Consider the following 21,938-nt stretch of genomic DNA (forward strand, 5'->3'; position numbering starts at 1 on the left):
CCAGCAAACTCCAGTAGCTATTTGAAACCTGTTGAGGTACACTCAATCTTTCCTAGTGATCGTGGTTGCCAGGCAGCCACCAACCAGTTTTTAAGGCCTTTGTGACTTAAGATTAAAAAGGAAGCTTATGGAGGTCTCATTCTGAGTTCTATTAGTAAGTTGTGCTGTTCATCAATATTGATCAACAGCACATCTTAAATGTCAGGAACATAAACATATATTAATTGCCTAACTGTAACCATGACTTCAATGTACATGGTATGCTATAACCACAATCTTACCAACTTTACCACAAGAAACTGGATATAAACACACACTCAAAAGTATGGTGATTTTATATTATTTACCCTAAGAGGCCATGGTTCAACCTTGGTGTGGACAGGATCATTGGTAAGGCAGCTCAATTATCGGTATAATCCATCATTAATGTAGTATATCATCATCTTCTCAGAGCTGTAGTCCTTCCGATCTGATAAACATTTACCTTTATATTTGAAATTAAGTTCAATTTAAATACAAAGGCACATCATTATGGAGTATTTAACTTGCTTTTAAACTGCATATCTGTACATTTACCACTGCGTTCATCTGTGTCTTCAACTCTTTTGGCAATGACATTTACTGCCAGTGTAAAGGCTGAGTCGACATAGAATCGGCCTGGTTCTGCGATGATCTCCAACCCATTGGCAGGTGGGAATAATTCATCCAGTGCTTTATTAATGACTTCTGAAAACTAAGAATGCAAAACACATTAGGTTAATGGATATTGCTGAGCTATTAATACTTCTGACATTTTCTTGACACTTTAAGATGTTCTGTAGCGATCAGTACCTCTGACCTCAAAGGCAGTACCTCTACCTTTGAGGTCTCTACCTGTGCTTCTATGAAGTACAAGAGAATGGTGATTCTAAGTTGTGGTAGATAAACATTCAGAATGAAAAATACTAAGGATAGAGTTTGTGTGATATTCTAGACAACAACAAAAAACAAATGCATATACAAAATATGCCGTCTTTATGCTGCTGATGAATTACTTTTCCTTGGGAACTCACCTCTCTTCTCAAGACAGTAACACGTATAGGTAGTTCCAATCTATATCACACTACTCTATAAGCTGTAGTAATCAGTAGTTTTACATTAAAATGATTGATTTTAGGCCGAACCAACAAGGTCCCCTTCGCAAACAAGAGCAAAGATGAAGGAAAGCGATAACATGACCAGCATCTGAACAGAATGATGTCTGTCACCAGGGCAGTCAGGGCTCTAACACATAACTAAATGTGCATATGCTTATTTATTCCAGATATTATCACAATTAAAAGGAACAACTCATTGTAAGTTAAAATTCTGCCAACCAATGTTATGTTTGAATGTCCTAAACACGTTCCCTCTGTCTTGTACAGTGTTTTTATTAATAATACCTCCTCAAATTTCACTTCAATGAAGTCTTCTGTCCCAGAAAAGCCTCCACCAATATCCAAGAGGCGCATCTGGAAGCCCGCTGAATTCTGCAAAGATATAATCTGTTTAAACTTGAGACTTTGCCATGTAGGGTTTAGCTGAGAAGGCTTCTGCTTTGTATATATTAATACCATTGTTTCAATAGTTTCCTGATTAGTTTGTGGGCTCAGTCACTCATTTCAGGTCATACTGAATACAACATTAAGTTCATTTTATAAACTTGGGTCATTTTAAGTTACAGAAATGAGGAGTGTGTGCAGTGTCACAGTTACATTCTCGCCTTGCATCATCACATTGGTCTTTACTTTAGCATTAATATGAGCACTTGATCACAATAAGATAAAACATTCAGTAATATTTCATAATTTAAATCAGATCCTTAAAGCAATACTGAATGAGTCATTAATAAAGACATTAAAAAATACCTTGAAAGTGGTCAATTTAACAACTGATCATCACAACCAATCCATATTAGTGGCAGTTATTCGAAATTAAATGTACAGTACAGTATTCTTATAAAGGTTTGTTTGTGCAGAAATAACTTACTGCTATATCAAAAGCATATCGAGCATCTGTGATAGCCTGCTTGAAGGCCAAACTTCCAGTGCACCCACTGCCTACGTGGAAGCTGACCCCAATCACCTCCAAGTTCAGCCGTCTGGCACATTCCAGCAGTTTACTAACTGAGGACAGTCTGACTCCAAACTTTGCATTGAGTCTTACGAGAGATTTGGAGTCGTCCACTGCAATTCGCATTACTAGCCTAAAAAATGCGTCCAGACATTAATAGTCAATACTCTCAAAAGACATTGCATAAAATGCTGAAACATATTAGCAGTTGCTTACTTACTTGGCTTGAGGATGGGTAAGAGAGATTTTTAAGAGTTCCTCCTCATTATCAAAAGTCATTAAGTTCACTCTGTGAGTGCGGGCATATCTGATGTGGGACCGTGGTTTGGTAGGATGGGCATAAATGATCTTATCAGGGGTAACTCCAAGGGACAGGGCCTGCTCGATCTCACCCTGCGTCAGACAAAGATGTGTTTCACACGAACAAACTCACAAGAACATAAACAGAATCCCCAAATCATCTTTGAAACACCGGTACCTTGCTGGCACAGTCAAAACCCGTGTCCAGAGCGATGAGCATCTTGATAACTGCTGGTGTGTTGTTGCACTTTACTGCATAGAAAGGTTTGACCCGAGGCAACCTAGTGATCCACCTGTTGTGCTTTTCTAATATATCATCAAGATTTAACACATGGAATGGCTCATCTTTGCCCTGAAAAAAGAAACATTTTATTTCAAAGATGTCAAAAATCTCTGGTGTATTCACCACACTAGGGATGTGGTGTGCCGCTAGTCGACAAGATGAATTATGTCATTGTTAACATTTTAATTGATTCAGTAAATTATTGTGTACGTAATGTTATGCAGCCATCTGCCACCAGATGGCGCATCGTTGTCGAGAAATGCCATAAATCTGTTAATCTAGGCCTGATCTTTTTGTTAACACGATCAGAATGCGATATAAGCGGCGGAAATGGTAGATTAAGTGACATGATTCATTATTAAAGAATGTGATTAATGGTTTCAAATGCCTTTGTTTAATGAGTTTTTGACACAAAACAGATCAAAAGTTTAACATTTTAGACCCTTTCAGACTCATTAATCAGTCCAATTTTTTACTTTAGTCAAAATTAGAAATTAATCACCAGGAACATCCCTAGCGATAACCCTTGCCTTGCATGTGTTAATTGTTTATGCACAAACAACCTTGATGTTTGAAGGCTTTCAGTGACTTAAACTTATGCCCCTGAAGTATGGTAACAAAGTATTTGTACATCGTTAATTCTCATATCTTATCATAATCATCATTGCCTCGGTATGAGGAATAATAATCTCTGAAATATAAGGTTTCACAGAGGTCAAGGACATTGCTAAAACTATCAGAATGGGCTTAAGTTAGTGGTAAAAGAAGTGGAAAAACTTGCCTCTGATACTCACCTGTGAACCAAGCTCTTTCACCTTTGTGTCTATCACATCAGTGATGCTCCTTCCACTGTCCAAGATTTCAATGTCATCATTTTCAGGGGAAAAAACACGCACCATTGATTCATTTATGGTAGCTGCAGGTGTCAAGAGCAAAGGCACGTATAAACAAAAAGTGTTACACAATGTGAGATGTCGGAAAGTATGAGAAAGAGAGAAGGGAAAAGGTGATGCATTTGAGAAATAAGTATAAACAGAGCTGTTCAGGAAGGTTCAGTTTTTTCCTCTAGTTTCCTGCAAATGAGAAAACAGTGACTTTGGAAGACGGAATTTTGTCATTCACAGTCAAAAATTTCAGGGAGAAGTGGATTAACCACTGTGCAAGCACTGTGGACTTGTAATTTGGGGTATTTTCTGTACTCATTTTTGCAGTGTTGGAGGACTTTGGAATAAATCATTGCTGCCCGATTCGGACTTCATCAGGTGCAGCCGGGAGAGGACTGCACGACGGGCCAACGTGTACTTTCTTTTCCCTCTGTCATTCATCTCAGGACCGGTATCAGAAGTCAGTATTAACATACAGTTAAAAACATAAAACTCATGTCATTATTTTTTTATTTGATTGCGTCTTTACTGGTCATAACATAGTCATATGTACTGTCTAGTCTTCTGCTGTGTTTAGTCAACCTTGTCTTCATGTTTGTTTATATCGTGTCTCTGTGTTTGGTGCCCCCTTTCTATCCCCCTTGCACACCAATATTTGGGAATTTTGTCCCTGGGCTGATGTACTTGGAGAAAATTCTCCTGAGTTTCTCCAATAAACCTGCTACATAATGGATGACAGTATTTTCTGTTCTCCGACCTCCTTTCCTACCTTTAGGTGAAACGTCTTAAAGAAACTCCAGTCACCTGCATTCCAAGCTCTTTAGACTACCATGATCTGGATGACAGAGAATCTACACAGACAAACAGCAATGTTCATGTTCACACATCAGATCATAAAGTTTTTGGCTTACCTTCCTTTGTAGTGTCCATGTTCTCCAGTGTGAAGATCTTGCAGAGAACTTCCAGAAGTTCAAAGTAAAACAACAGAGAATGGCTTGATCGGCTGGTTTTGTTAGTGGCATTTCCCCACCTTCCCCACTTTGTTACGTAAATTTGACTTCAACAGTTCATTAACTTTCATACAAATAATGTTGAACTTTAACTCATTTTAACTTGGATTCTTTTATTAACTTGTAGGTCCCTTTTTGCCTATAAATTGAGGTTTAGGTTAGTGGAGACCCTTACGCTAACCTAAACATAAGCTTTTACTCTCTAAAAAAAGTAATAATTTGCATTACTAGAGACTTTTTGCCTGTGTAACTGCATGAATACATTTATATGTATGACCTCATGAACACATCTATTTAATTATTACCCAGAGTAATGGTGTAATGGTGGCAGAACACTAAGATCAGCAGTAGATTCAGATTCAGAATTTATTTGTCACATACAGGTTGCCCCGCAGTGAAATGAGACACCCCCCCCCCCCCCCCCCCCCCCCCGACCTTACACACATAACACAGAAGTGTTACAAGTCGGAGATCGGCAGAGTTACAGAAAAAAACACTGAAATGTACACACAATGGGAAAGTACAAGAGGAAAAAAAGAGACCTCTACTCATGCTGTGCTTCCATGGTAGGACAGCACGAGAACAGGAAACAAAAAAACTCCTCTGCACAAAAAAAAAGCACATGAATGTTCACAGCACAACATTGTGAAGACATAACAAGCCACAGGGTTGGGTAGGGGGATGATGAGTAATCCCAGGCAACACAGCGGACATCCTGCCACTGCGCCGACTCGCCAGCGCGGGCCCAGACCTGCCTCGTGTTCCCGGGAGGTAACAAGCATCGAAGGCGTTGGAAAGGGAAGGGGAGATGAGTGAGTGCTTATCAGTGTAAGTGTGTGTGTATGCGTGTCCATAGTTCAGCTGAGACAGTGTCCTTCGCCCTATCAGGCTAAGTAAACAGTCCTCCAGCCAATCCAGGTGGCCTTGCATGGGATGGGGAGAATAGTCATCACACAGTCGTTATCAGGGAGTGTTTTGTCCGGCTTCAGCCTTGGGCCTGTGCAGCTGGCGCCGTGGTGGTGTCTGCATTTTGATCCCGAATTTGTTGATTTTGTTGATTTTCTTTCAGCTCACGAGAATTTTCAAAGCTGATCTTTTAACACTCTGATGCTGGTCTCTCGATCTCCCGTTGGAGAGCCGCGAGCCTCCCCATGATGGTATCAAACTTCTGATCCGTGGTGTTATCATTCTTTTGATTCTGAGACCTCACAACTGCAGTGATCCGTTCTGTGATGTGATCCAACTTTCGCTCAAGGTTGTCATTTTGAGCAGGGCCCTCTCTGATGTATCCCACCATACGCTCAATGGTGTTGTTTTGAGCCTTCACAGCAGCTGTAAGCGTCTCCAAGGTGTTAACCATGCTGCGTTCGTTGTGAGATGTCGCGACTCGTCCCGTCGCTTCGATTCCAGCGGGCAGCCTTGGGGGGGTTTGAACAGCCGGTTCCGCTCTCTCAATTCTCCGAAAAGTCAGGGCCATGCCAGCTCCGATCAGCAAGAACCCTGTTATCATGGTTCCGAATAGGTAGATATCTTCAGCGTCCTCGATCGACAGTCCCGCCAGGCACATGACTCTCCAGTTCTGCCACCCGTCCATCGTGTATCCGGCAGGGAAAGTCCCTCCAGGGCACTCGGGCTCTCCCGAGCCCAGACTTTTCATTGAGAAGAGGGTGTCAATAGCATTCAGAGACCAGTTGATCAAATCCATAATTCTCTTTTAGGTTTTAGAGAACGACAGTGAGAGACTGTTCCAGGGAAAAAGTAATGCACATGAGACAGACAAGGACACAGAGGCTAAGCAGGGAAGATAAGGGTAAGGAGGAGAGGAGAAAAGTGCGACCGCCTTCGCTGAGAGCCAAACGAGAAGTGAGTAGTAGTACAGCATGGAGAAAAGTATCAATTAGAAATAAGTCACATAATAATTTCTGTTGTGAGAGTTAGATTTTAATTTGTAAGCAAGTTTTGATCAGCTGGTTGCCACGATTGGGGAAACACACACTGATTATTCTTAATAAATTGGCGTGCCCATGTAGCATGCTGGCTAGAAAGAAAGAACAATACAGTATCCACATCTGAACCAAAGAGTAAAACAGTGAAATGTGGATTATTAAATATTAGGTCTCTCTCCTCCAAGTCTCTGTTAGTACATGACTTAATAATTGATCAACAAATCGATTTACTCTGCCTTACAGAAACCTGGTTGCAGCAGGATGATTATGTTAGTTTAAATACCTAACTACCAGAAATCTCAAAGCACAGGCCGAGGGGGCGGTGTGGCAGCAATTTTTCACACCAGTCTATTAATTAATGAAAGACCAAGACAGACGTTTAATTCATTTGAAAGCCTGATGCTTAGCCTCGTCCACCCCAGCTGTGAAACTCAGAAACCAGTCTTACTTGTTATCATCTATCGTCCACCTGGGCCTTACACAGAGTTTCTGTCTGATTTCTCAGACTTTATATCTAATTTAGTTCTGAGCTCAGATAAAATAATTATTGTGGGTGATTTTAACATCCATGTAGATGCTAAAAATGACAGCCTCAACATGGCATTTAATCTGTTATTAGACTCAATTGGTTTCTCTCAAAATGTAAAAGAACCCACCCACCACTTTAACCACACTCTAGATCTTGTTTTAACATGTGGCATAGAAACTGAACATTTAACAGTGTTTCCTGAAAACCCTCTCCTGTCTGATCATTTTCTGATAACATTTACATTTACAATAATTGATTACACAGCAGTGGAGAGTAGACTTTATCAAAGTAGATGTCTTTCTGAAAGCGCTGTAACTAAGTTTAAGAATATAATCCAGCCACTGTTATCATCGTCAATGCCCTGTACCAACACAGAGCAGAGCAGCTATCTGAACGCTACCCCAACAGAGGTCGATTATCTTGTTAATAATTTCACCTCCTCACTACGTACGACTCTGGATACTGTAGCTTAAGTGAAAACTAAGGTCTCTAATCAGAAGTACCTGACTCCGTGGTATAATTCTCAAACATGTACCCTAAAGCAGATGACTCGTAATCTGGAGAGGAAATGGCGTGTCACAAATTTAGAGGATCATCATTTAGCCTGGAGAAATAGTTTGTTGCTTTATAAGAAAGCCCTTCGCAAAGCCAGAACATCTTACTATTCGTCAATGATTGAAGAAAATAAGAACAACCCCAGGTTTCTCTTCAGCACTGTAGCCAGGCTGACAAAAAGTCAGAGCTCTTTTGAGCCAACCATCCCTTTAACGTTAACTAGTAATGACTTCATGAACTTCTTCACAAATAAAATTTTTATCATTAGAGAAAAAATTACCAATAATCATCCCACAGATGTAATATTATCTACAGCTACTCTTAGTACCATTGATGTTAAGTTAGACTCTTTTTCTCCAATTGATCTTTCTGAGTTAACTTCAATAATTACTTCCTCCAAACCATCAACGTGTCTTTTAGACCCCATTCCTACAAAACTGCTCAAAGAAGTCCTGCCATTAATTAATTCTTCGATCTTAAATATGATCAACCTATCTCTAATAATCGGCTATGTACCACAGGCCTTCAAGCTGGCTGTAGTTAAACCTTTACTCAAAAAGCCATCTCTAGACCCAGCAGTCTTAGCTAATTATAGGCCAATCTCCAACCTTCCTTTCATATCAAAAATCCTTGAAAGAGTAGTTGTCAAACAGCTAACAGATCATCTGCAGAGGAATGGTTTATTTGAAGAGTTTCAGTCAGGTTTCAGAGTTCATCGCAGCACAGAAACAGCTTTAGTGAAGGTTACAAATGACCTTCTTATGGCCTCTGACAGTGGAATCATCTCTGTGCTTGTCCTGCTAGACCTTAGTGGAGCATTCGATACTGTTGACCATAATATCCTATTAGAGCAATTAGAACATGCTGTAGGTATTACAGGTACTGCACTGCAGTGGTTTGTATCATATCTATCTAATAGACTCCAATTTGTGCATGTAAATGGAGAGTCCTCTTCACACACTGAGGTTAATTATGGAGTTCCACAGGGTTCAGTGCTAGGACCAATTCTGTTTACATTATACATGCTTCCCTTAGGCAGTATCATTAGAAGACATAGCATACATTTTCACTGCTATGCAGATGACACCCAGCTCTATCTGTCCATGAAGCCAGATAACACACACCAATTAGTTAAACTGCAGGAATGTCTTAAAGACATAAAGACCTGGATGGCCGCTAACTTTCTGCTTCTTAATTCAGATAAAACTGAGGTTATTGTACTCGGCGCTGAAAAGCTTGGAAATATCTAACCAGATTCTTACTCTGGATGGCATTACCTTGGCCTCCAGTAACACTGTGAGGAACCTTGGAGTCATTTTTGACCAAGACATGTCCTTCAACGCACATATTAAACAAATATGTAAGACTGCGTTCTTCCATTTGCGCAACATCTCTAAAATTAGAAATATCCTGTCTCAGAGTGATGCTGAAAAACTAGTTCATGTATTTATTACTTCCAGGCTGGACGACTGTAATTCATTATTATCAGGATGTCCAAAAACTCCCTGAAAAGCCTTCAGCTAATCGAAAATGCTGCAGCAAGAGTACTGACAGGGACTAGAAAGAGAGAGCATATTTCTCCTGTTTTGGCTTCCCTTCATTGGCTTCCTGTTAAATCCAGAATTGAATTCAAAATCCTGCTCCTCACATACAAGGTCTTAAATAATCAGGCCCCATCTTATCTTAATGACCTTGTAGTACCATATCACCCTATTAGAGCACTTCGCTCTCGCTCTGCAGGCCTACTTGTTGTTCCTAGAGTATTTAAAAGTAGAATGGGAGGGAGACCCTTTAGTTTTCAGGCCCCTCTTCTATGGAACCAGCTTCCAGTTTGGATTCAGGAGACAGACACTATCTCTACTTTTAAGATTAGGCTTAAAACTTTCCTTTTTGCTAAAGCATATAGTTAGGGCTGGACCAGGTGACCCTGAATCCTCCCTTAGTTATGCTGCAATAGATGTAGGCTGCCGGGGGATTCCCATGATGCATTGAGTTTTTCCTTTCCAGTCACCTTTCTCACTCACTATGTATTAATAGACTTCTCTGCATTGAATCATCCATCCATCCATCCATCTTCATCCGCTTTATCCGGGGCCGGGTCGCGGGGGCAGCAGCCTAAGCAAAGAGGCCCAGACCTCCCTCTCCCCAGCCACCTCCTCCAGCTCATCCGGGGGAACACCAAGGCGTTCCCAGGCCAGCCGAGAGATATAATCTCTCCAGCGTGTCCTGGGTCTTCCCCGGGGCCTCCTCCCGGTGGGACATGCCTGGAACACCTCACCCAGGAGGCGCCCAGGGGGCATCCTTACCAGATGCCCAAACCACCTCAGCTGGCTCCTTTCGATGTTGAGCAGCAGCGGCTCTACTCTGAGCCCCTCCCGGATGGCCGAACTTCTCACCCTATCTCTAAGGGAGATGCCAGCCACCCTTCGGAGGAAGCTCATTTCCGCCGCTTGTATCCGCGATCTCGTCCTTTCGGTCACTACCCACAGCTCGTGGCCATAGGTGAGGGCAGGGACGTAGATCGACCGGTAAATTGAGAGCTTCGCTTTTACACTCAGCTCCCTCTTCACCACGACGGACCGGTGCAGCGTCTGCATTACTGCAGCTGCAGCCCCAATCCGTCTGTCGATCTCCGGCTCCCTTCTCCCATCACTCGCGAACAAGACCCCGAGATACTTGAACTCCTCCACTTGGGGCAGGACCTCATCCCCGACCCGGAGTGGGCACTCCACCCTTTTCCGGCTGAGAACCATGGCCTCAGATTTGGAGGTGCTGATCCTCATTCCCGCTGCTTCACACTCGGCTGCGAACCGCTCCAGTGCGAGCTCCTCTGTGAATCGCAACCTTATCGTGGTGGAGGGGTTTGTGTGTCCCAGGGATCCCAGGGGCTATGTTGTCTGGGGGCTTTTGCCCCCTGGTAGGGTCTCCCATGGCAAATTGGTCCTGGGTGAGGGACCAGACAAAGAGCGATTCAGAAGACCCCTATAAAAAAAACACAGAGGGAACAGTTTACCCTGCCCGGGATAGGGTTACCGGGGCCCCGCCCTGGAGCCAGGCCCGGGGAGGGTGCCCGAGGGCGAGCGTCTGGTGGCCGGGCCTTAGTCCATGGGGCCCGGCCGGGCACAGCCCGAAGAGGAGACATGGGCCCATCCTCCCGCAGGCCCACCACCCGCAGGAGGCGCCATAGGGGTCGGGTGCATTGTGAGCCGGTTGGCGGCCAGGAGCGGAGGCCCTGGCGGACTGACCCCCGGCTGCCAAGACTGGCAATAGGGACATGCATTGAATCATATCTGTTATTAACCTCTGTCTCTCTTCCACAGCATGTCTTTTATCCTGTCTTTCTTCTCTCACCCCAACCGGTCGCAGCAGATGGCCGCCCCTCCCTGAGCCTGGTTCTGCCGGAGGTTTCTTCCTGTTAAAAGGGAGTTTTTCCTTCCCACTGTCGCCAAAGTGCTTGCTCATAGGGGGTCATATGATTGTTGGGTTTTTCTCTGTATCTATGAAGCAGCTTGAGGCGACTTTTGTTGTGATTTGGCGCTATATAAATAAAATTGAATTGAATTGAATAGACCAAAATGCGGCAAAGGCTAGTGATGGGTTGGAAGAGGCATGTACTTACTTTAGTAACACCTGGTGCGCTGACTGCGGCTTCGGAACCAGTGTTACGACTGGTCCGCAGGCTGAACCAGGATGGAAGAATGAACAAATCTGGATGAGTAAAATACTCATGGCACCTGAGGCGAGCGGTGGCTGACGGAAGCAAAGGTTTCGGTGCTCCTGACATGAAGGAACCAATGTTTGAGTGCAGAACAGGTGATTCATCTCCCTTTTAAACCCAATGTCTGTGGTCACTTGACCACTACCTGACACCGACCTGTGCTTCTCTAAGATTTAATGATCTTTCTGGATTTAGTTAACAAAATTCAACAAAATATAAGCAGATTTTTCACGAACTACACGGCCGAGTTCCAACTCCTAGACGCCATCAAGCTTATAGCTAATTTGGTTGACTGAACATTAAGAGCATCAGCCCTTTGAATTGAATTTGATGTCTCCACACTTGTAACTTCACACTGACCATGAACACAAGAGCCTACTGTCCATCAGTTCAGCATTGCTGTGCATTACTGTAAACTTAGCCACTATACCAATTCAGCCTGTAAGCATACTAAACTCCCCAGTTTTCATGCAACCTGTAATTAACACTTAATTATGTTACTTCAAATTTGTTTTTCAGACACTTCATAAAATCACAATCTAGAAACAAATAATTTTGGGGGATATTATGAATAAGCTGTAAATTGTCCATTGATGAGCAGTGTTTACCTTTGAAAATAATTTGTCATTGGCTTCTCCTATTCTTCTTACATCTTTCTCCATCACAGAGTGTCACACTTTAACTTATATTTTCTCGCTCTGTGAAATGTGACTTTATAGTACCATATTATCCCAACAGAGTACTTATTGGTGACACTCTGGTGTTAGTGGCAGAGAAAAGGACACTAAAGAAACTGCTGGACATTATGGACAATGCTGGGCATCCTCTGCACACGGCCATAAACAACCAGAAGAGTCTGTTCAGTGACAGGTTGCTTCTCCCAAAGACACGAACCAACAGACTTAAAAACTCCTTTGTCCCACACGCCATCAGACTGTTTAACTCCTCTCTGGAGGGGAGAGGGAGGGGAAACAGGTGGACAAAGGAGGGGGGAACAACTAAGCTGTAGTGCCTCTTCACTTCACTGTGCAATTACCTTTTGTGCAATACTTTTTGTTAATAGTCAACGGTGCAATAGACTCCATACTTGAAATGTGCAATTCACTTGTATTTTTATTTTTATTCCTATTTATTCTATCTATACCCTTTGTATATTTTATCTATATATGTCTTTGTATTTATATATGTATATATATATATATATATATATATATATATATAATATTCTGTAACTCTGTAACTTCTGTCGGTGCTGTGCTTTTTTGGAAACCAAATTTCCCAGAGGAACCAACCTGAGGGATTAATAAAGTTTTTATCTTATTGTTATTAAAGAACAACCACTGTGATTACACAAATGGTGATATATATAAATAAAATAGAACTTAACTGTCCAAAATGATGTCTAGTCTAGAAAACATGGACATTACCAGATGCTGTTTTCTCCACCATGAGTAGCTGCTTGTGTGTGACGCTTCCTGAGTTAAGTTTTTTTTTTTTTAATTCATAACTGAAAAGCTTGCTTTATTATGTTAAGATCAGATGGGTGGTTTGGCCATTGAAAAATGGCTAAAGTTCCTTTAACCCTCAAGGCACCCAATGTTTATTCAACTAAGCTCGGACATCAGGGACAGTATTGTTTCTTTTATTGTTGCAATTATCATTTTTAATTAAAATGACAGTACAATCTACAGGCTCCATCTTATCTTAATGACCTTGTAGTGCCATATCACCCTATTATCTGTAAAATGTAATATTGTGTTTAATTAAAAATATTAAATAGGCTGAACTCAGTTTTTATCAATTTGTCATTAGAACTCGATTTAAATAAGTTACCAATACTTTTTATGCAAAAACGCTGATAAACTCAATTTATTTGAGTTGTCTTAACTTAGAAAAACTAAGTAAGATGGAAGTTTTGCTTCTCAGTGCGGAAGGATGAAAGATGTGTTTTGAAAATGCCCCGTCACTACCGTCCTCCTCCCTCTTGGATCAGTCCGCATGTTCATGGTGCCAGCATTTGTTATGGAATATGTTGAGCAAACCTGGAAAAGCGTCAGCTCAAGATATTATTGTTGTCATTGCTGTGAATCTTTACCTGATACACTGACTTGGTGAGTAAATGTTTACTCTTTGTTTACTATTTTGTGGCTTCTCTTAGTTTGCCGCTGGGCTCATGTTACTTAAAAATTAACACCACAGCCTTAAAAACCTTACATAAAAATATGTTGGTGAAATTTTCTGTAGATTGTTTGAAATGAAAAAGTGAGATAAGAGCCCAGACAAAATTCTTCGGGAGGTGCAGCCGTTAGGGGTGGGGTGTGGGGGGTATTTTCAATCCATAGCCATAACTAACTAACTAATTATATATATATATATATATATATATATATCATGTTTAACCTGAGTAGCAAAAGACAGCGGGGGGGGGGTGGTGTTGAAAACAATAAGCCAGGAGTTAGCTGTGCTCCTGGACTCTATCGAGCCTTGACCTCCCGGTCGGCTTGATAGAGTGGAAGCACTTTTGCAAATATGTGATATTTTGATAAATTAAGTAGATATTTGAGCATTACACAGCTACATTCTCGGCTGAAAATATTTTCAAAGGTTATTTGGTGACCCAGAAAGGGTAGTCTGGGGAAAAGGAGGATGCATTTGTCGGCCACGGTTGTCGGAGCCTGTGCTACTTGTAAGCGCGGCAATGGTGGAGGAGCCTGGCTAAAAAACGTATTACTTTTTCTGGGTCACAAATAAACTTTTAAGATATTTTCAGGCGAGAATGTAGCTGTGTAAAGTTCAAATATCTGCTCGATTTATCAAGACATCACATATTTGCAAAAATGCTCAGATGTTTTCGGAGACGTCCATTTTTTTCATGCTTTGTTGCAGCTTTTGAACATCTGTGCCATCTATTAATGTCAAATCTAGACTTTATTTTACAACATAAGAAAACTCTATGTCACAATGATTGCACAGCCATTAAGGATCAAATCAGTTTCTGAAAAATGTTGTTTTTTCTCCCTCTGCTTGCTTCTTACTGTCTTTGAGGCTCGGGACTCCTGTTGTTGGACAGAAAGACATTAGTAAGTATTTTGGTTTTCCAATATATTAGCAACTGTCAGTGACATTTATATTTATATTAATCAGACTGAACTTTAATCATACTTTAGATCAGCCTGTTTTACTTATTGTTTTATTTGTGCTTTGGTTTGGGGAAGCTGTTTCTGTACTGATCTTTTCCTGTCTTCTGTTATTAGACTTGAGATATGGCTGCACGATGCTGTTGCTGTTGACTCCAGTTAATCCTACAAGACATGCTGTGTAAGTAAACAAACAACAGTTTGTCCGCATTTCTTGAAAGATCACATCCCCCAAACTTAGTTTAGAGGGTCTACACTGTGTATAGCCCTTTTTAAAATGATACTTTAATGACATTATTCTATGTTGGGTGGTGGTCACGGCTATCCAGACTGACAATTGGGACATTGAATGTCACCTCTCCGGTGGGGAGGGAGCCTGAGATTGTCTAAATTGGAGTCTGTTTTATACCAAATGCAGAAAAAAATGTTTGAAGAAAGCAATTAAGTTCATGTTCCAAAAAATATGATTGTTTGCTTGCAGGACAACAGGAGAGATGAGTCCTCCGTCACAGATGGTGTGGTCAGTGAAGATGGTTGCCTTCAGGTTCAAGCTCATTGCATCTCCAACCCACATCCACTGCACTTAAGGGACGTTAAAGACTTTCTTTTGCACCTACATTTGGATCACCTCGATCCATGACAGTCATTCAGGCAGCAATGCCTGGACTGGAAACAAGCCATCCTTAAAATAATACAACGTTCCAGCTCATGTGTAGGAATGAAAAACAAATGCGTTGTTTAAATTAGAGACTGCACTTGTGACAGAACAACAAATATTTTATTTTGATTATATAAGTAATGCAAGTACAAAACAAACTTGAGGTAGGCCTAAACTTATTTTCAGAATTACATCTGAGACTTTGTTTCATTGTAAGATTACAACAGTGATGGCAATATAATTGTTTGTTGTTCTGTCACGCTGGATGGAGGCCAACAACTTGAACAGAACCCAAGCGCAGACACACAGAGCGGAGGCAAGAGGGCATTTTAACACAATTTATTGGTGATTATATAATATGGGTGAAAACACAATAACGTGGCAAACTGCGGTGTGGAAACGTAGCCGTGGAACTATTAGCGTGGTATGAACGTGAGGACAACTGGATCTAGGCAGGTAAGTATTGGTCACACTGGGGAGAGAGGAGAGCGGAGTTAGAGCTGGGTTGAAGTGGATTACCAGAGAGGGTAAGTATGAGAGTCTCTTCAGCTTACTTGCAGGAGGTGGTGTGGTATCGAGGGGGAGGTGAAACGGCTGACCTGGGATTCGTTGGATCCAAAGTGGTGAGTGAGCAGGAGGGCAGGCAGGTGAGGTTTGGAGATATTTCCCAGTGAGGTGGAAAGGAGCTGAGATCCAAGTAGTGAGCAGCAGTCGACACTGGAGAATAGGTCCTGAAGCACAAGAAATAGCGTGAGTCAAACAACTTGAGATTAGCAACATGAACGTGGGAGCCGGTTACCAACATCAGGTAGTTGACGAACTGGCAGGGAGGAGATGACAGCGCAGAGCTTAAATCCCTCTTTGGCCTGATTGCCCCAATTAGCTCCAGATGCGTGAAGCTGAGGAAGTCCTGCCCACGGGCGGAGCCAAGGGTGCTCTGACACTGATGGAAAATCCCAGCTGCTCACCCAGACCATGACATGTTAAGCAGAACAGTGTCCAGTATGTTGGCTGTTATACTTTGTTGTGTTTGAAAATAAAATCGGGCATCGGGCAACCTGGTAAGTTCATTCATTTCTCTTTTTACATTTTTGACTGACCCGGGGAAGCCGCACAAAAGCTAGCAAGCCACCGCTATTTTCCCACTGACGTACAAATACCGTTCTGCTTTTATACATGTTGTCATATAGGAATATATTTTGTTTATTAATAAACAGCACACAGTGGTCCCGCTGTTCATCCGTCACTGCTTCGCTTTTTCGCAGATTTTTTATTGCACCGTACAGCATTGCATTCTGCAGCCTGATTGACAAATCTCCTCCGTGTCGTGTCTCCTGCGCTTGCCAAATTTATCACGTTTGGTTTTGATAACCATCCCATCCAATAGAAAAAACCAGCACAAAAACAACCATAGCTATGACCTTCATTCGGAAATAGACACCTGCGGATGGGTGAGGGGAAAAGGCGCACGAAAGTGGCAGGCAGATGAAGACAAAACGTGGCATAATAATACTTTTATGTTTTGCAATCTACAAAGGTTTGCACTTTGAGAATCAACTTGTGAGAACTGTGACTGATGTTCATGTTTGTGGGGGAAAAAGTGTATAAAGTGCGTGGGGAGGGGCTAGTAATTCTGAGAACCCCTGCTGCAATAAATGAGGGATCACTGTATACACTTTCTCTATGATTTATTCAACCTGTTAAAATTTAATATGATAATAAAATATTTTTTAAAAAGCTCTATTTTCTGTTGTCTATAATGTAGAGGGTAACTTTGCCTCCACAACTAAACAGGAAAATCAGTAGAGTGAAGGGTTAAAGCAGGATTCGCCAGTGCGAATGGTGGCGAAACCCTAAGATCAGTTGTAGTGGCTCAGCGTGAGGAAAAGAATCATAACTCATAATAATTGAATAATAATTAATGTGAGGTCCAGTAGATTTTCTTAATGTGGAGGCGGCTCTTTGTGGATTTGCACAACTGCATTCAACAAGATATGAGCAGATCTTTCACATCTACCTTACAATATAAAGCGCCTTGTTGTTGTGATTTGGTGCTGTTTAAATAAATTGAAAATGAAAATTGAAATTGAACACAATCTCTTTCATAAACTAACCGTATACTGTATATTGTTTTTATACTAGGCTGTATACAATTGGTGCAAAGGTAGAATTTAGTGAATTGATCTATGCATCATCAGCTTTAATGCAGATTAATTTTCTTTACTTCATGTAACCTAACACTAACCATGAGCACCGCAGCCACTGTGCACAAGCCCAAGACAGTACAACAAGCTGACCTAATATTTTTATGCAACATTGAAATAACACAAAGTTAGTAGAGCTTAATTTGTTTTGCAGGATGTTTCACAATAAAACATTTTTTTAATCAAAACACATCATGTACAAATCCCATATGTAATTCGACTTATGATATTAAATGTAAGCTTAATTTTGCAGTTAATTTAGTGTCACAGTCCTTACCTTTTGTGTCTTTGTTGATCTTGAGCTGATAGAAATGTTGCATTTGGAATTACTTGCTTATTAAAAAACATTACTCCCAAAATGCTTGCTCCTCTTCTTCAGGACTAGCTGCTGAAGTACCGTGACTTAACTTGTGTAATTTACAGGCACCTGCACTCATTCCAGCCCATGTTAACCCCCAAGTATAAACACTATAAAAGACACTGTTGAATATAATGTGTGTTTTGAAAATATAAGGATGAAAAGTAAAAAGTTGCCAGAAAATTAAATACTCAAGCAGAATTCCACTGTAGACTATTTTGAGAGCAGTGCTTAAAAGTGGCAGCACGGTGGCACGGTGGTTAGCACTGTTGCCGCACAGCAAGAAGGTCCTGAGTTCAATTCCACCATCAGGCCGGGGTCTTTCTGTGTGGAGTTTGCATGTTCTCCCCGTGTTTGCGTGGGTTCCCTCCGGGTACTCCGGCTTCCTCCCACCGTCCAAAGACATGCAACTTGTGGGGATAGGTTAATTGGATAATCTAAATTGCCATTAGGTGTGAATGTGCGAGTGAATGTGAGTGCGAATGGTTGTCTGTCCCTGTGTGTTGGCCCTGCGACAGACTGGCGACCTGTCCAGGGTGTACCCCGCCTCTCGCCCTATGACAGCTGGGATAGGCTCCAGCGCCCCCCGCGACCCTGAAAAGGATAAGCGGAAGCGAATGGATGGATGGATGCTTAAAAGTGGACTTTTTATGTTTTTATAGCTCCACCTACAATAACCCCTGTTCCCTGCTGGAAAATCTCACCTTGCAAAGTCTGTACATTTTGTTACAGCACTCTAATCCAACAGCATATCGATTACAAATGGGAGTGGAACTTTTCAATTAGTTTTTCCTACAGAATATAACCCAGAAATATCAGCTTCACTTCAGCTTGTTTAATAGTTTCAATGCATCTTCAGCATCCTTAATCGACCCTAAATTGTGTTTACTCTGTCTCACTTTTACCCAGTTAAAATGCAGAAGCCCAGCATCTGCCTGACATCTCCTGGTCTGGGGTCCTGAAGGTGCAGAGGTCATCAGAGGTGACGACTTTGTCTTCACCTGCTCCATTTCCTCCCACTTTCCTGGAGGGGTTTTCTCCCTCATCTTCTCGGACTCCAACATCACAGAGACCAAGCCAGCTGTCAATAACTCAGCCTCCTTTAGTTTTCCTGAAGCTGACTATGAACACCAGGGCAACTACAGCTGTGTGTATGAGGTCGTAGTTGTCTCGAGGAAATTCACCTCAAACTTCACAGCAATGAGTGTCACCATTAAGAAGGCTGGATTGAAGCTGTACTTAAGTAAGACCTATAATTGATTTGAAAATTATCCTGAAAAACAAATATATTCTCTGGGTGTCCGATGAGCTCAGGGCATCCTCAGAAAACCATTATTATTAATGACACCGGTGGCTGTTCGGTGAAGTGCCACCTAACATGCATTTTTATGAGAACTCCTAAAACAGGGACATACACAAGGCATTCCTCACTATTATATTGCTTGGTGACATGTACTTGATGTTATATAAACCGGTGGGATTGACTGTATTGGTTAGTAACAGTTAAACATAGGGTAATAAAAAGAAAAGTTAACTTGGATGTTATGAAGCAGCTAATGCTATATACATGCTGCATATGTCAGTAAAATGGAGGTAGCTAAGCTAACCTTTTGCTGATGATAAAGTTAGCAAAAAATGTGATTAGCTGGCCAACTCATCAGCACCACAAAAATCTGCTTAGTTGTTACTTCATCGGTCAGTTAAGTTACCAGACCAATCTTTGTTGGACCATCTTTCTTCTGGCTAGTACTGACTTATCTGTTCATGGCCTTGGTTTACTTACCTTAATGTGGTTATTTATAAACCTGTCTCAGTCAATAATTGTGTTTTTTTGCTTTTTTGCTTTGTCATTTGTTTTGTGCTAACAGCCAGTTGTTTGTGTTCTGTGTACTATGGTTACTCATTGTTGACCTTGAAACTACAAGAGAGTCACTTAGGCAAGGCAAATGGGAGGAAGTGTTTTAAATCACATCCTGTGGCCTGACCAATCCTTCACATAGAAATCAGTGTAGAGACTGTGAGAGGCAACTGCTGTTAGGGAAGGCAAGAGAAGTTAGGATACACTCCACCCAGTGGCAATATAAAACATTTAATATATGAGAAAAACATTTCTACTGTATGTTAAATAACACAAATTTCATGTTTTTCTCATGTTTTTCTGTTGTAGTGAGTATGATCACGATCGTCTCAGTCTCAGCACCCCTATTGCTGCTTCTGCTGGTCCTGCCTGTGGTCTTTCTGGTCTGCAGGAGAAGGAAACAAGCTGAGAAGTCTGAAGACCTTGTCCATTTTCAAAGTGTGTACGCACAGAGTTACAGTACATTACAATAACAGATGAACTGAGAAAGTATTTCAATTTGCTGACGTATGATATTCTAATGTTTGTGTTGCAGTTATTTCAAACAATTACACCATTGATGGTGAGGAAGAGTCGCATTATATCAGTTTTAAGCAGAACGACACAACGAAGAAGGTGGATCAAGGACAGTGTATGGAGAGAGTTGTGTGTGAAGAGGATCATGATCATGAGTGAAAAAGGAAATGAAAGGGCAGCCAACTTTTAATTTTCAGTTGGAGTAGAAGTGGGGGAGCTGAAAGGTCCCTTTAAATAGTTTATAAGTGTGACTGTGTGTTCAAAAACAGAATAAATACCACAGCATGATAACACTTTTAATAATTCAGTCATTATCAGCCCAAATTTGCTTAGAAAAAGATTTCTTAGTTTATAAATAATTATGAAACACTCAGCAAATACTGCGACTTAAAGTCTCAGTATTTGCATTATTAATCATTATCGCAGGTCAAGGTCATAGGCCACTGTTCTATCATAGGACTCAGTGTTTAAATGTAATGATATTTGATTATTCTTTCTAAAGGAAAATGCTAATGAGACATGTGTACCAAATATTGATAGAATTATCAAAAATACAAATTCTGAATTTTAAGCAAAAAGTGAACAACTATAAAAATAAACTTACAAATAATCAAAGTTTTAGTAACTACAGTTTATGTGTTTGATTTGTCAGAGAGATCTGTGTGCCTCATGGTCTGATGAATCATCAGTAGGATATAGATTTGTGTTGGTTGCTTCCAGCTGTTTGAATTTAACACCAGATTCAGACAGTCGACATATGTGTACATTTGTGAGCTGTGTACATTTTGGTATGTAACACAGTAACGCTAAATTTATTAATTATTCAGTTATTCCAGTCAAAACACAGAGGATAGTTCCAGCAAATCACACTTTATTTTTATATAACTAAGTGAGGTGAGTGTTCACACACAGTTACATTACTTACACTCGGTAGCTATCCCCAGGTTGAAGAGTCCTGAGCTCCATGTAGCTATTATCTATTTTATACTGTATTCTAATAACAAGTGTGGGTAAGTTGATGCACTTATTGTAGCAAATAATAATCATTTTCATCATCATCATCATCATCGTTGTTGCTAAATTTAAATGTAACCTCATCATTTGTGGTTTTAATCATTGTGTCATTACTGTGCACATGGATGTTGTTCAGCTTTACTCCAAATTTAAATAAAGGCTGCTGCCAAAATATCGAAATGCTTAAATCTCATTACACACATAAAGAATTTCAACTATTTAGGAAATTATTAATAAAGTAATGAAACAATTGTGTTTAGATTTCTATTTGGCTGATAGTTTTTTTAAAGACGGGGTGGGGGGTATTATTTTCATGTTGGACTTTTTTTGCTCTAAATAAGTGTAAACTGCATTTAAAGGGTCACTTTACCCAAACTGGCTAGAAAGCAACCCGAACATTCTAACCTTACTAATAATTTTAATTACACATAATTACACATTCGAGTAACACACAACAGGTCGTGTGTGCGTGCATATGTTTGTGTGTGTCTGTGTGTGGGGACGTGTCATGTTTTCATTTCTAAGAAAGGAGAAGTTAGCAGACATTAATATGTATATCTGGTCATATAGATACGTAGGTTCAAACAGCCGCATGTACTGAGATGAGTATGAAAGAATTAAAAAATTTCAGTAAATAGCACTTAAAGTTCTCATTCATGTCACACAAAAACTTAAACACGCTGGGCATGCTCTGTTTGAACCTCTTTGAAGGCTGGAACAGACAAACCTACAGTCCTGCAGGGCTGAGGAGGCTTTCTTAGTACATGAATTTATTAATGGATAGTCTCTGGCCCTGATCCCACCATAGAAGCCATTTGAGCCACTATTGGCAGAGACAAATGATCTCTGAATCCCAAATGTGGCAGAGAGTTTGCTT

General features: G+C 41.0%; 2 protein-coding genes and 1 long non-coding RNA gene across 4 annotated transcripts in view; 1 reads left to right on the forward strand and 2 right to left on the reverse strand.

Moving 5' to 3' along the window:
* LOC148094701 (ornithine decarboxylase-like) overlaps positions 1-4,512 on the reverse strand; it is a 38,551-nt gene extending 34,039 nt beyond the window's left edge. The window contains exon 1 of the mRNA XM_087837195.1: positions 4,470-4,512. Within this exon, the coding sequence (XP_087693321.1) occupies positions 4,470-4,488 (19 nt within the window). The 5' untranslated portion in view covers positions 4,489-4,512. The remainder of the gene's footprint in view (positions 1-4,469) is intronic.
* The window catches only part of LOC148094695 (uncharacterized), a 171,495-nt gene extending 150,260 nt beyond the window's left edge, over positions 1-21,235 (forward strand). Inside the window, exons 1-4 of one of the 2 annotated variants that reach the window (XR_015718422.1) lie at positions 16,097-16,172; positions 18,583-18,916; positions 19,841-19,969; positions 20,067-21,235. This is a non-coding gene — a long non-coding RNA (uncharacterized LOC148094695). Of the gene's footprint in view, positions 1-16,096; positions 16,173-18,582; positions 18,917-19,840; positions 19,970-20,066 lie in introns of those variants that run through there. The other variant, XR_015718421.1, reaches the window with a different exon arrangement.
* LOC148094703 (ornithine decarboxylase-like) lies at positions 417-3,625 on the reverse strand (the record flags this gene model as incomplete). The annotated part of the gene is made up of 7 exons (XM_087837384.1): positions 3,469-3,625; positions 2,570-2,743; positions 2,312-2,484; positions 2,008-2,224; positions 1,422-1,508; positions 577-733; positions 417-469 (listed from the first exon to the last, which is right to left on the reverse strand). Coding segments are annotated over exons 1-7 (966 nt in total), but the record flags the coding sequence as incomplete, so codon positions are not given.
* Positions 21,236-21,938: the final 703 nt, after the last annotated feature.

The sequence above is a fragment of the Neolamprologus brichardi genome, unplaced genomic scaffold (genome assembly GCF_056152115.1).
Source record: "Neolamprologus brichardi isolate AB-2024 unplaced genomic scaffold, ASM5615211v1 NODE_ptg000031l+_length_7269946_cov_1, whole genome shotgun sequence".
In the NCBI taxonomy this organism is placed as follows: Eukaryota; Metazoa; Chordata; class Actinopteri; order Cichliformes; family Cichlidae; genus Neolamprologus; species Neolamprologus brichardi.